We start from the raw sequence: 10,705 nt of genomic DNA, 5'->3' as shown, positions 1-10,705 counted from the left end.
TCACTACTGTCTCTCAGAGGGAGCCCCTGTCGCAATTGGCTGCGCCATCCTTCCCTTGGCATCAAGTCCGCCACTACAAAGGATTATCTCTCACCTCGTTTGCGCGAAGTGTTACAAGAACAAAATCTTAATGCATCACACGGTGCTAGAGGTTTCCTTCTTTTAACACTGCAATAATAACGGTTTCGTGACTGGAACCCTGGGAATGTCCGGGCCCTTGGCGTAGCGCAGTTTTTGCTCGCATCCGCTGTGAAAGCTGACTGCTCGACCACGAAGGAGAACCTGTCGGCGATATAACAGCTGTGCGCTCCACATAAATGGTAAGGCCGCGCAGGTACGCTAGTCTCGCCGGGTTTATTCGTTGGGACTGATTGAGAAGCTCTGCTGCGAACGAGCTTTACAGAGTGCAGTAGTCTATTAGCCCAATGTGATGTAGATGCCTGCATCTAAGTCGCGCAGATGGACTGCATCTAGTTCGTTTGAAACAGTCTTTTTGATTGATAAAACATCCTCGGTAGCCCTGATGGCTGTCATAGATTACAAGCATAAATTTGTTATGGTGGTGGCCGAAAAGATGACCTGCAATGAATCGAAGGCACGGAAATTTGGGGGCAAGTCTTTCCTGGGAAGACATCTGAAAGCGACAAGGTAGCTGATAATGGCATGGTTAAAGACGAAGCCTTTTATCTTCTGCTTGATTTCATCCTTTATTTCCTGAAAAAAAGGAGAGAAAAAGTCAGAAACCTGTCGTTAAAAGTTGAACTTGATGTAGTGCTGCGCAATGTTGGACAGAGAGATCTAACAGCACTTGTCTTTTTTTCAACAATATTCATTCAAGGAAATAATAGTCAGAATTACTGCGCTGAGCACTTATGGCAAATCAAGAGGGGGGGGGGGGGCAGGAGGCTACAGCGTGGCGTAGATGAGATACGAAGGATAAAGGCGCTACGGACTTTTTAGGAACGCCACGGCGACGGCGTCTGCCGCCCGAAGACGTTTGTTTTGCTCGATTCCGCAAGTTCCAATCTATAGGGTGGAAGGTACGAGCGCAAGGCAATGGCTTCCAGGATTGTATGGTTGGCTCGCGAGCGTGTGAAGGCGGCACTCTTATGAAAGCTACCGACTCGAGCTCTGAGCTGCCACTCAGCTGCAAGAACTTGTGATAATGTACATTATTTGTTTACAATTACAGCCGTCTCTTTTGTTATAAACATAGTAGGGGCGGGTAAAGGAAATTTTAACGCATCCACATTAACCTGGTTAGGCAATCCAATATGAAACTGAATGAACGCAAGGAACCACCTTTTATTCTATGTAATTCAAAAGTCGTGATAAAAAGAAACAAATTAAGTTTAAATATGGAATGAGAGGGAACTATATTCAATGGGTCAGTCCGCCGGGTAACTCGAGCAGTAGGAGAGAGCAGTGAGATAGGGGCTGGAGTGTTTGTGGAGCCGTGTACGCTTTTGTGCAGAAGACGAGACAGTCACACGTGCTGCGATGCGACAATGGTTCCAGCGATAAAGCGCGTGCATGTGATGACGGTCAATTGTAACAGCTTCTGATAAATCTGATAGCTTTGTTTGAACGCATTCTAATTTGGAGATGTCGTTGTTGAGATGAGGTGACTTCACTCAAGACGCATATCGCGCACAAGACTCATTAGTTACAAGCTGTTAACTTGCGTTGTTTCGTGCCTGCCTTCAAAAGCGCATGCATGCATTAAGTTCTTTAACCACTTCAGAGCAGGTTACATGTATATGATCCATCATCATCAGCCCAACCACGTCCGCTGCGCGGCTAAGACCTATCCACATCCCTCGAATAAATTTTGTCCTGTGTGATTGCGGCTACGCGATCCCCGCATATGATTACCCAACTAAGTAAGGTAAGTCGTGACAGTAATGCCGAGTTATTTGAATTCATTAACATGGGTCGCACTAGCCTGCGTGGTTGCTCAGTAGTTATGGTACTTAGCCGCTGAGCCGAAAGACGCGGGTTAGATCCCGGCCGCGGCGGACGAATTTTGACGGAGGCCAAATACAAAAAGCGGATGCACTGTACGATGTCAGTGCATGCTAAAGAACCCCAGGTGGTCGAAAGGATCCGGAGTTCTCCACTAAGGCATCCCTCACAGCCTGAGTCGCTTTCAGACTTCAACACCGTAAAATAACAAAAAAATTCCACCTGAGTGTTATAAGAGAACCTGAGGTTTTGTTTTTAATAGCAACCATCATTGGAACAGTTCTGCTGAAGTTGACATATGCCATGTGCTAATTCAGTCTGAAATGAAAAGTTTGTGGGATGCGAATTCGCGAAAATAAATATATTGCGGCGCCTTTAGGCACAGCAGGTCATTGACAGGCACAGAAACGTGAGGAGAAATGCGTGCATCGCCTGATAGAAGAATACCAGCCGACTGGCGAGCGCAGCAAGGGCGGCAGAATGTTAGGTGGGTGGATGAGATTGTGAAGTTTGCGGCGGTAGGGTGACCGCAGTGCGCACAGGACAGGTTTATTTGGAGAGATATGGAGAGGCCTTTCTCCTGCAGTGAGCGTAGTCAGGCTGGTGATGATGAGGATGAATAACAGTGGCATTAGTGGCACATTGCGGCACTCTGCTGTTGACTAGTCGATGAAGATGACATAAAGCTGGCCACTGATAATTAGTGTTGTAGCTATGTCATACAAGAATTGTAATAGCTGCGCTACCTTGGAAAACACTCAGTAAACCATGCTGGTGTTGTGAAGGAAAGTTGTTAGTACATATAAGTACTGATTTATGGGTTAGAAAGTTAGCAGCAAGTATACAACTGAGAAATTGGAGTGCAGTTAGTGATCAGCTGTTTTTGTTGCAGATTTAAAGACGGTAATGACTCTAACTTGCCAACAAACCCATTAAACAGTGCTCTCGTCGATGATGTTTGTAAGATTACAGGCAGGCAACGGTGTTCCTTTCAGAGTACCCCTTTAAAACGATGTTTAGCATTCCGTCTGCCCGAAAAGTTTTAGTGGTTGTCAATTCTTACCAATAGTTTATGAACTATAGGCAAATATTCGACAAAAAATCGTCAGGTCAGGTATAGAGGTGAAAACGACTTACAGTCACTGACTTAGTCAAACAATGCAGAAAGGCATGACGGAAGCCAACAGTCAACGAAATGAAGGGGCATAGGCGATGTTTTCATTTTCAATTTATGGTGTTGATTATTTATAAACTAAGTGCTATGATTTTATTGCTTGAAGAAATTCTGAAGCCGTAGGTTTGGATTCCACCGGCGGCATGTGGTTGCTTTTTCTTCTGGTTTGTTATAAATTATCTTTACCCATAAATATTAATACTTAATTTTCAAGTAATCAACACCACAAACTGAAAACATAAAACTTCCCCCTGTGCCCCTTGGTATCGGTTACTGTTGGCTTCCGTCATGTATGTCCTAAAGAGCACCTATTTTCCGTTCCCTTGTCTGCTAAATGAAAACAGACGTTTCGGAACCCGTACGGACTCCATGATCACAATAAAGTGGACGAGTAGGTGCCATTTCAAGGGCGAACTTGGTTGCGTAATGAGTGGGTGTAGATTAATGGCATGCTTCCTGCCGTGCTGTCCATAGTCCCTGTCATCGATTGGATGTAAGGTGATCATAGGAGAAGATGCGCTGTTAGAGTTTGTTCTTAGGCTAAAATTTCAGCGTTGTCTGCGTCAATCTGCACGTTCTGTTCTGTTTCCACATTTTTTAGTTTATGAACTCCAGCGCAAGTTATATCAAGGGCAGAAAGCTCCGGAAAGGTTGAGTCGTTGGCCCAAGCACTGCGGTTGGTGCTGTTATCGCGAAATACAATTAATAGAAAACAACTTCACATCGCTTCCGAATAATATGAGGATCATAGGAAGCACAATCGTTAACAACGAACGACGAAGAAGCACGAGCAGTCGCAAGTGCAGTTTTTCGGCATTGAGAGGATTTTTCTTTCACGAATGCTCTTGAAGGGCTATTGAAATAAAAGTTTCTGGCTTTATGCGTTTCAGCCTTTAGGCCAAATTTAAGCCTTTGTGACAATGAACTTCGGCGGCTTTGGTTCAAGTTTTTCAGTTTTCGGAGTGCTTTTACATGTTTAAAAGATGAATGGTGCCCCTCTTATACCATAGGTGCTTCCGATTTAATCACTTCTGGGGACGAAACTGCGAGATGCATTCTTGCACAATCTCACACAATTTATCTAACAATTTATCAAACAATTTATCACACAATTTATAAAAAAGGTTGCTAAAACATTAAAAACAGAATCGTCATCAGCATGAACAAAATCCGTAACAAGCTAGGAATTAGGCATATTGAGCTCACTAGTCACACCAAACTTCAACATAACGCCGCTGTGATCAGACAGTCTTTCCACGATTTGACAATCGGTAACATTTTGTACCAGCTTCTGGTTAAAAAGATCCCGTATACAATAGAGTTCTCTTGGGTAACGCTATCAAAAATATCTTTCATGTCTAATACGAGAGATCGATATCCGTACGGCAAGCACACACTGGCCTGTCACGACCATTTGAAGTTGTCCCACTCCAACCAATGCACAGGCATTCAAATCTAATTATTATGAGTTTACAGTCATTGACCCTGTGTTTTACGCAAGCGTCGAGAATAATATTGTTTTCAGAGTTGGGAGAGGCCGGTATAAGGCGGCAATACACACAAGGGAACGTATGTATAATTTTTACCAAAGTGACTTGGTGTTACAATAGCCGGTAGTAGTACAAAATCAACACCTTTTCGTAAACAAGCCCCAGACTTGTCCCTAACTAAACGCCCGAGCATCTTAAAACAGAGTAATTATAAGGCATGCGAAGTCGTCTGCATGCGGTAACGGAGCCGTTTAACCAGATTTCTATAACGCAGATTGTTAATTTATTGTGTTCATCTCTTGTGTGTTTTAAAAGTAAGTTTTCTGATAATCATCTGAACTCGCATCTTCTGCGAACTGTACACTGGTATCTCTCGTGCCGTAGCAATAAATTAAATTTCTCTTGTTATCCACTGGTTTGTGTTGTGTCTTCTTTTGCCTTCCTTAATTTTAGACCTGTTTACTTCCAAGTACGAGCGAATTCGCACAATTGAATTTTATGGGTTTCGTTGTCTTAACTACAGTTGCAATGGTAATACACAGAGTCGTTTCACGTCGCGTCATCTTGCAAATTCAAAGCGGCGCCAGAGTGGTGTTGGTATCACAGTGCTTTTAAGAGGAACAAAAGGCGATTTTAAGCAAAGGAACGAAACCGCGGTAGAAACTTAAGCTACACAGAGGCTTTTGTATTTGATATAACGGGCATGTATATGCCCTAGTCTGTATGCTCTGTACATGTTGATGTAGCCCTCTGTGTGCCCTATTTTTTTGCAGTCTTACTCAGTGTTGCTTTCAAGAGTACCTACTTGTACACCGTTTTCTCCCATAAATGAAGAACCTATTTCTGGTATGGCTAAATTTCACTACCAGATTAGCATTTTCGCTGCCACCTTTCGATTATGCGTTTGGACGCCGTTAGTTATGGTTTAAGATGAACAAAACTATGGCGCACAGACCTCGGGCGGCGAGTGGGCGGTACAGGTGTTCGTAGGTGACGGACGAATAGTGTGCTGGCGAGGGGCCCCTGGACACGATGACCAGTGCGACGGCGCCGACGAGCAGCGCAGCGCAGAACGCAAGGAGAGCTATGCACAACGTCCGCGCCCACGGAATCTCGTCGTCTTCGCTCGAATCCTCGGTCGAAGACGAGGGCTCAGCGACGAAGGCCAATCTGTCCGCGAAGCGAGGGCATCGGGGGTCGCGAAGGTAGAAAGGATGCACCTGCGGACTGTGCCCCGTCCGCAAGCTCATCTTGTGTCTCGTCCACTTCGTTTCTTCCCTCGTCGGTGCCTTGTAGCGCTTTGACCTTGCCTGCGGACTGTGTCTCCGCTGGTAGCGCCGAGTGTTCCTGACGTTGACCGACGAACCGCGGCTGGTGTCTGCGCAGGACGACTCGCGCGAACGGCCTTCGTGTCGTGACGTCCACTGCGAGGCCCATCTCTTCCAGAAAGGAACTGGAACATCGGTGTCCTCGGAGAGTGGAGACTGGCTGTCGGATGAACTGGCGAACCTTGGCATTGAGCCTGCCAAACGCTAAGTACAGATTGACCAGATGTGAAAAAGACGATGATGATGATGGCAACACGGCCACAAGAGAGCGGGGGAAAGTACAGACAGCAAAAAAGCTATTAGCAAGGATATCATGATAGGGACAAAAAGCGCGTGAGAAGCCAGCAGTAGGAACGGAAGCGTTTTGACAGGTTGTTACAGCCACACTCACACACGAGTCTTAAGAACATGAGCTATTGAAGACGAAAAGGAAGAGAACGCTGAATGTTTCTATTCGTTCACATTTTGACTCAATAAACCTTTCCAGTCCCTCTCTTGATTATTATTATTATTACTAATTTTAAAATCAAAACTTTCATTCCTTTTCTGTTCATGAGGAAGAGTCCTCCGGTGTTGCTTTCCCGCGTGCTTTTTATTTTAATTACCTGAATACAGGTGAATAGTCACCCGATCCTTGGCCGGTCCCCCAGTGTGGGTATGTGCCATCCTTTGATAGGCTAACAACAACAACAATTCTTTCATGTCTGTTCGCGCTGTTGAGAACGCAACAAGTAGTACAGGTGAGGTGTCACTGCCGCCTGGTTTTTGTCTTCTACGTGCCAGATCGGCACGTAGAAGACAATATTATTTTTATTCCTTATTTGTTTGTCAGTGGAGATTTATTTCCGGAATTCTGCACCTAGGATTTTCAACTGACCGCATATCATCTCTTTACCCCAAGAACTGCCTTTATTCGATACTTTCCCAAATAGTCAATGTGAAGCCCTTTCCCACGTACTGCATGAACAAATCCGTTCACCTGGAAAGACATCCGGTTAGAACACTCCATCTCCTCTCGCCAGCAAATAGTGTGCACTTGACTTCACTGAAGACATCATCAACACTGCAACACTAGGAGTGAACGAAAAAACAGGCCACGCTTCGCACGTACACCGTCCCATAGAGCTGCAGAGGTTTGAGCCAATGCAATCCAAAGGCACCCTAGAGGGTTGGCCAGATACGCCATACCTCCACGTATCAAGCAAGGTCATATGTCGCACGTGTAGCCCATCCTCATCTTCACATATTTCATAAGTGTCTCCTCGACACTCAGGGCATCGTAGGGAACAGAAATGACCCTTGCTCTGGCTCGTTATAATTAGGCCGTGTACTTTCCGGTTTTAACCAAAAAATAGCGATAAACATCGGCCGGTAGTTAAGCCAAATGTGAATTAGGTCCGCTAGCAATTCGGCTTTCACTACAGTTCTGGTGTTCAGATCCAGTCCTCACGGATGGCAGTTGTTCCAATAGCAATAAAGGGTGAAAGTCCATATATGCGGAATCGGTCATTCTTTACATTTATAGATTCCTGGCAGTAGCAGCCATCAAGCGATACGCTACTGCCCTTCCATGGCAGGTGCTGCTATTGGTGGGACTTGGGTTGGGTTGCGATCCAGGTTGCTCTTTCAGAGTAGCCTCTCACGATTACTTGAGCTGCCTGCCACAAAACAGGCTTCAGACAGACAGACAGACAGACAGGCAGGCAGGCAGGCAGGCAGGCAGGCAGGCAGGCAGGCAGTCTGATTGAATGACTGACTAACTGACTGACTAATTTACTGACTAATTTACTGACTGACATGCAACGGGTAAATGAGGGAAATGGGCACTATGAGTGACAGCGCACTAAAAAATCTAAAGGTGAAAGGTGATATCAAGCGCACGCAACTCTCGCCCGCTAACGAACATACATTATCATCAAATGGCGTTTATCAAATTCGTGTTTTTAAGATAAACCAGTAGGGCTTTTGTCCTAAGTGCAGTAGAAGTCGTATCACTCCAGAGTCCAGGGACAATGTCCAGGCACAGGGCGTCGTCCTGGCAGAGTCCTAAATTACTTACAAATGCGTAGCGGTGTGTATTAAAAATCTGGCAGCAGCAGACGAAGTGTTCAAGAACTTCGCGAACACTATGTCAAGCACAGAGGGCTTCTTTATGCACCAATTTTATGAAATATTTTGTGTAAGAAACGTCAAGCGAATTTGGTGCAGACAATTACAGTCACGCCTATCTAAACTGCGTGGCTTGCAAAAGTCAGAAGCGTGGCCGATAAGAAGTAGGGTGTCTTTATTGAGGCCCCGAACCGCACCACAGAGAGTGTTGCGTCCACCAGGATTCAGCAGCAGCAGGTCTGGCGGCATCACTACGAGAAAAAAGAATTGGTAGCAGCACGGAAGTATCGCCATGCGTCGCTTTCGCTGCGCCGACAGCGTGATCGTTGCCTGCGAGGCCGCAGTGAGCGGGCAAACACTGCTGCACAACACAGTCACGTAGCTCGCAGGCCTCGATGTGTAGCCTGTTAAGTCAACGCCGAGATACTCCTGAATACGCGATGACTAAATATTGTAGTGTAGTGAGACAGTCAGTGAAGATACCTACGCTGTTGTGGGTTGTTACAGATTATAAGTTAAAGCTGCTCGCAGAGCCGCCAGCACTGTAGCAGTAGTCGGAAAGCGGTGACTGAGTGCCGTCGTAAATGTGGTGTGCGTTGATGGTATCCAGACGCCAACTGCTGACGGGTTTGACAGAGCCATCATTGTAGATGTGGCAATGCGCACTGTAGTGTCCAGAAATGAGCTTAATGATAAACTATTTAAGTGCTGGCCTAGAAGTGTTGGTTGTGCTCTTAATGCCAGGTATAACCGCACTGATCTGTCATACAGCAAACTTCTAGGGTGGAGATGAGGACCTGACAGCGTTCTTCTACTCTGATGGGAGAGAATCGGAGAATCGGAGATTCAGTTTATGCAGTACTTTCAAGTGGATGGATAGAATCACGTACCACTGACCGAACCTGGGAACTGTTGCAAAAGGGTTGCAAGCCCCAAGGGTAGCGTTGGCCTGGCGGCCTGGGGCACAGATGGAAACATCCGAAGGTCCCGGCAAAGGATGAGTCGACTGGCAACAGAACAACTTGTTTATTCTGGCATCGCAAAAGAGCAGCCGGTCAGGGTGACCACGTTACTCGCAGGAAGAAATCGAAGTCTCTCTTGGCCAGTGCTGCCAACCTCGAAAGCCACTTCTCCCCCAAATTTTCACTCAAACTTCCCTAGATTTCCCTAGATCAGAAAAAAAAATATTCAGGCATGGAAAAAAGGTGCGTAGTTGAATTGTGAACTCTTTTATTTCGCAGAGACCCTCTTACCACACTTTGGTAGCAACTTTGAATACAATAACACATTAATTTCCCATGCAAACTCGCGTACCACGTGATCACGGGTAAATAAACATTAGTTAATATCAAAGCCTAATAAATCCTGGCCTAAGCCCTGAAATGACCAAAAATCTCGCAGTGAACACTTACGCTCACCGGCTGCAGTCAAAGAGCTAGGGAAAATCCACTTTGTGCCCAAATGTTGGTGTGAACAAACAAACGCTAAAACATAGGACACGTCATTCGGGTGGCATCCCGACTGAGTTTCACTCCTGCATATACATTTCTTTTTTCATGAGGCCAATTAAGCGTTCTTTCACTGCAAAGTCATAACAGTTGGTCCCTCTTAGAACCCGCTTGGCGTGAAGCGTAGCTGCCAGGGTTTGCGTCACCAAGCTGTTTCTGGTCTTTGTTTTCATCAGGTTGATCTGAGAGAAAACTCTCTCCACTGTTGCATTGGAGTGCGGCAAACAGAGAAGCTTGTAGACGAAGTCGCTCAAGAGAGGGAACATTGGGCTCCCATCTCCTTGCCTGGCGTCTCACTCGTTTCCAAAAGCGTTGAACGCTCGCATCTGCCGGCAGGTCCATTTCTCTATTGCGGAGCAGTCTCCATTCTGCGTCAATTTTGTTCATTTCTCTTTCTGGCACCAGAGAAGGGAATGATGTGGCAAGTGGGGCTATTGAAGAAATCCGCTTTTCGATGACAACTTGCGGGTCGATTGCCTCCAGTCTGTTCATCTGGACGCTGTCCAATGGGATTCTGGTTAATATCTGGCTTACCGCTTCAATATAAAATTCCAAACATCTGAGGCGAAAGTTATGAGTAATGGTTCGGTCTATGCCGTGAGGTTCCGACAGTGCCGACATCACTTTTCCGCCGAGGTATATCTCCTCAAGAGGTATGAAGTTCTTTGGGTCTCTGTACGGTACACGCTCCAACGGTACATCCCGCAAACAGATCGGCTTTATGTCACGCTGAGTCGAGGGCATCTCCTTTGTGACCGAGACCGCTACCCCCACACGCTCTAAGGGTGTCCGGGAGTGCACGCAAAAGTGCGCGAAGTGGTGACACACGCCTGCGAGACTTCATATGAAGTCGCCTAAGCTGTTGTGAAAGAGCAACGACTCTTTCTGCTTGCATCCGGGTCGAGTTGGTCCTCAAAAAGACTAACCACTTCACCTTCAACTGGCGAGTCACGGGGACTGGTTCTAAGGAGACTCGTCACGAATTTTTCGAAGGAATTTCACCGGAACCCAGCCAAGAGAGTCCAACCTAGACCAGCCCTTCCAACAAGCAGCTCACCCTTAGTTTGAAGTGCTGAAACAATTCGTTTGTAATTTCCTCTCTCTGCTCGATTGAATTTTTTTAACTGTTAT

At 46.1% G+C, this 10,705-nt stretch overlaps 1 protein-coding gene across 1 annotated transcript; it reads right to left on the bottom strand.

Moving 5' to 3' along the window:
* Positions 1-352: 352 nt before the first annotated feature.
* LOC144130112 (uncharacterized) lies at positions 353-6,174 on the bottom strand. The gene is made up of 2 exons (XM_077664127.1): positions 5,585-6,174; positions 353-714 (listed from the first exon to the last, which is right to left on the bottom strand). Exons 1-2 carry the CDS (start codon positions 6,144-6,146, stop codon positions 701-703), a joined length of 576 nt encoding a protein of 191 aa, XP_077520253.1. The 5' UTR covers positions 6,147-6,174; the 3' UTR covers positions 353-700.
* Positions 6,175-10,705: the final 4,531 nt, after the last annotated feature.

This window comes from Amblyomma americanum, chromosome 4 (genome assembly GCF_052857255.1).
Source record: "Amblyomma americanum isolate KBUSLIRL-KWMA chromosome 4, ASM5285725v1, whole genome shotgun sequence".
Lineage (NCBI taxonomy): Eukaryota > Metazoa > Arthropoda > Arachnida > Ixodida > Ixodidae > Amblyomma > Amblyomma americanum.
The sequence above is the reverse complement of the archived record's forward strand: the minus strand, read 5'-3'. Positions and strand labels throughout refer to the sequence as shown.

What these genes read in the sequence shown, in the direction of transcription:
- LOC144130112 (XM_077664127.1), bottom strand. Translation starts at nt 6,146, where the DNA reads ATGCCAAGGTTCGCCAGTTCATCCGACAGCCAGTCTCCACTCTCCGAG.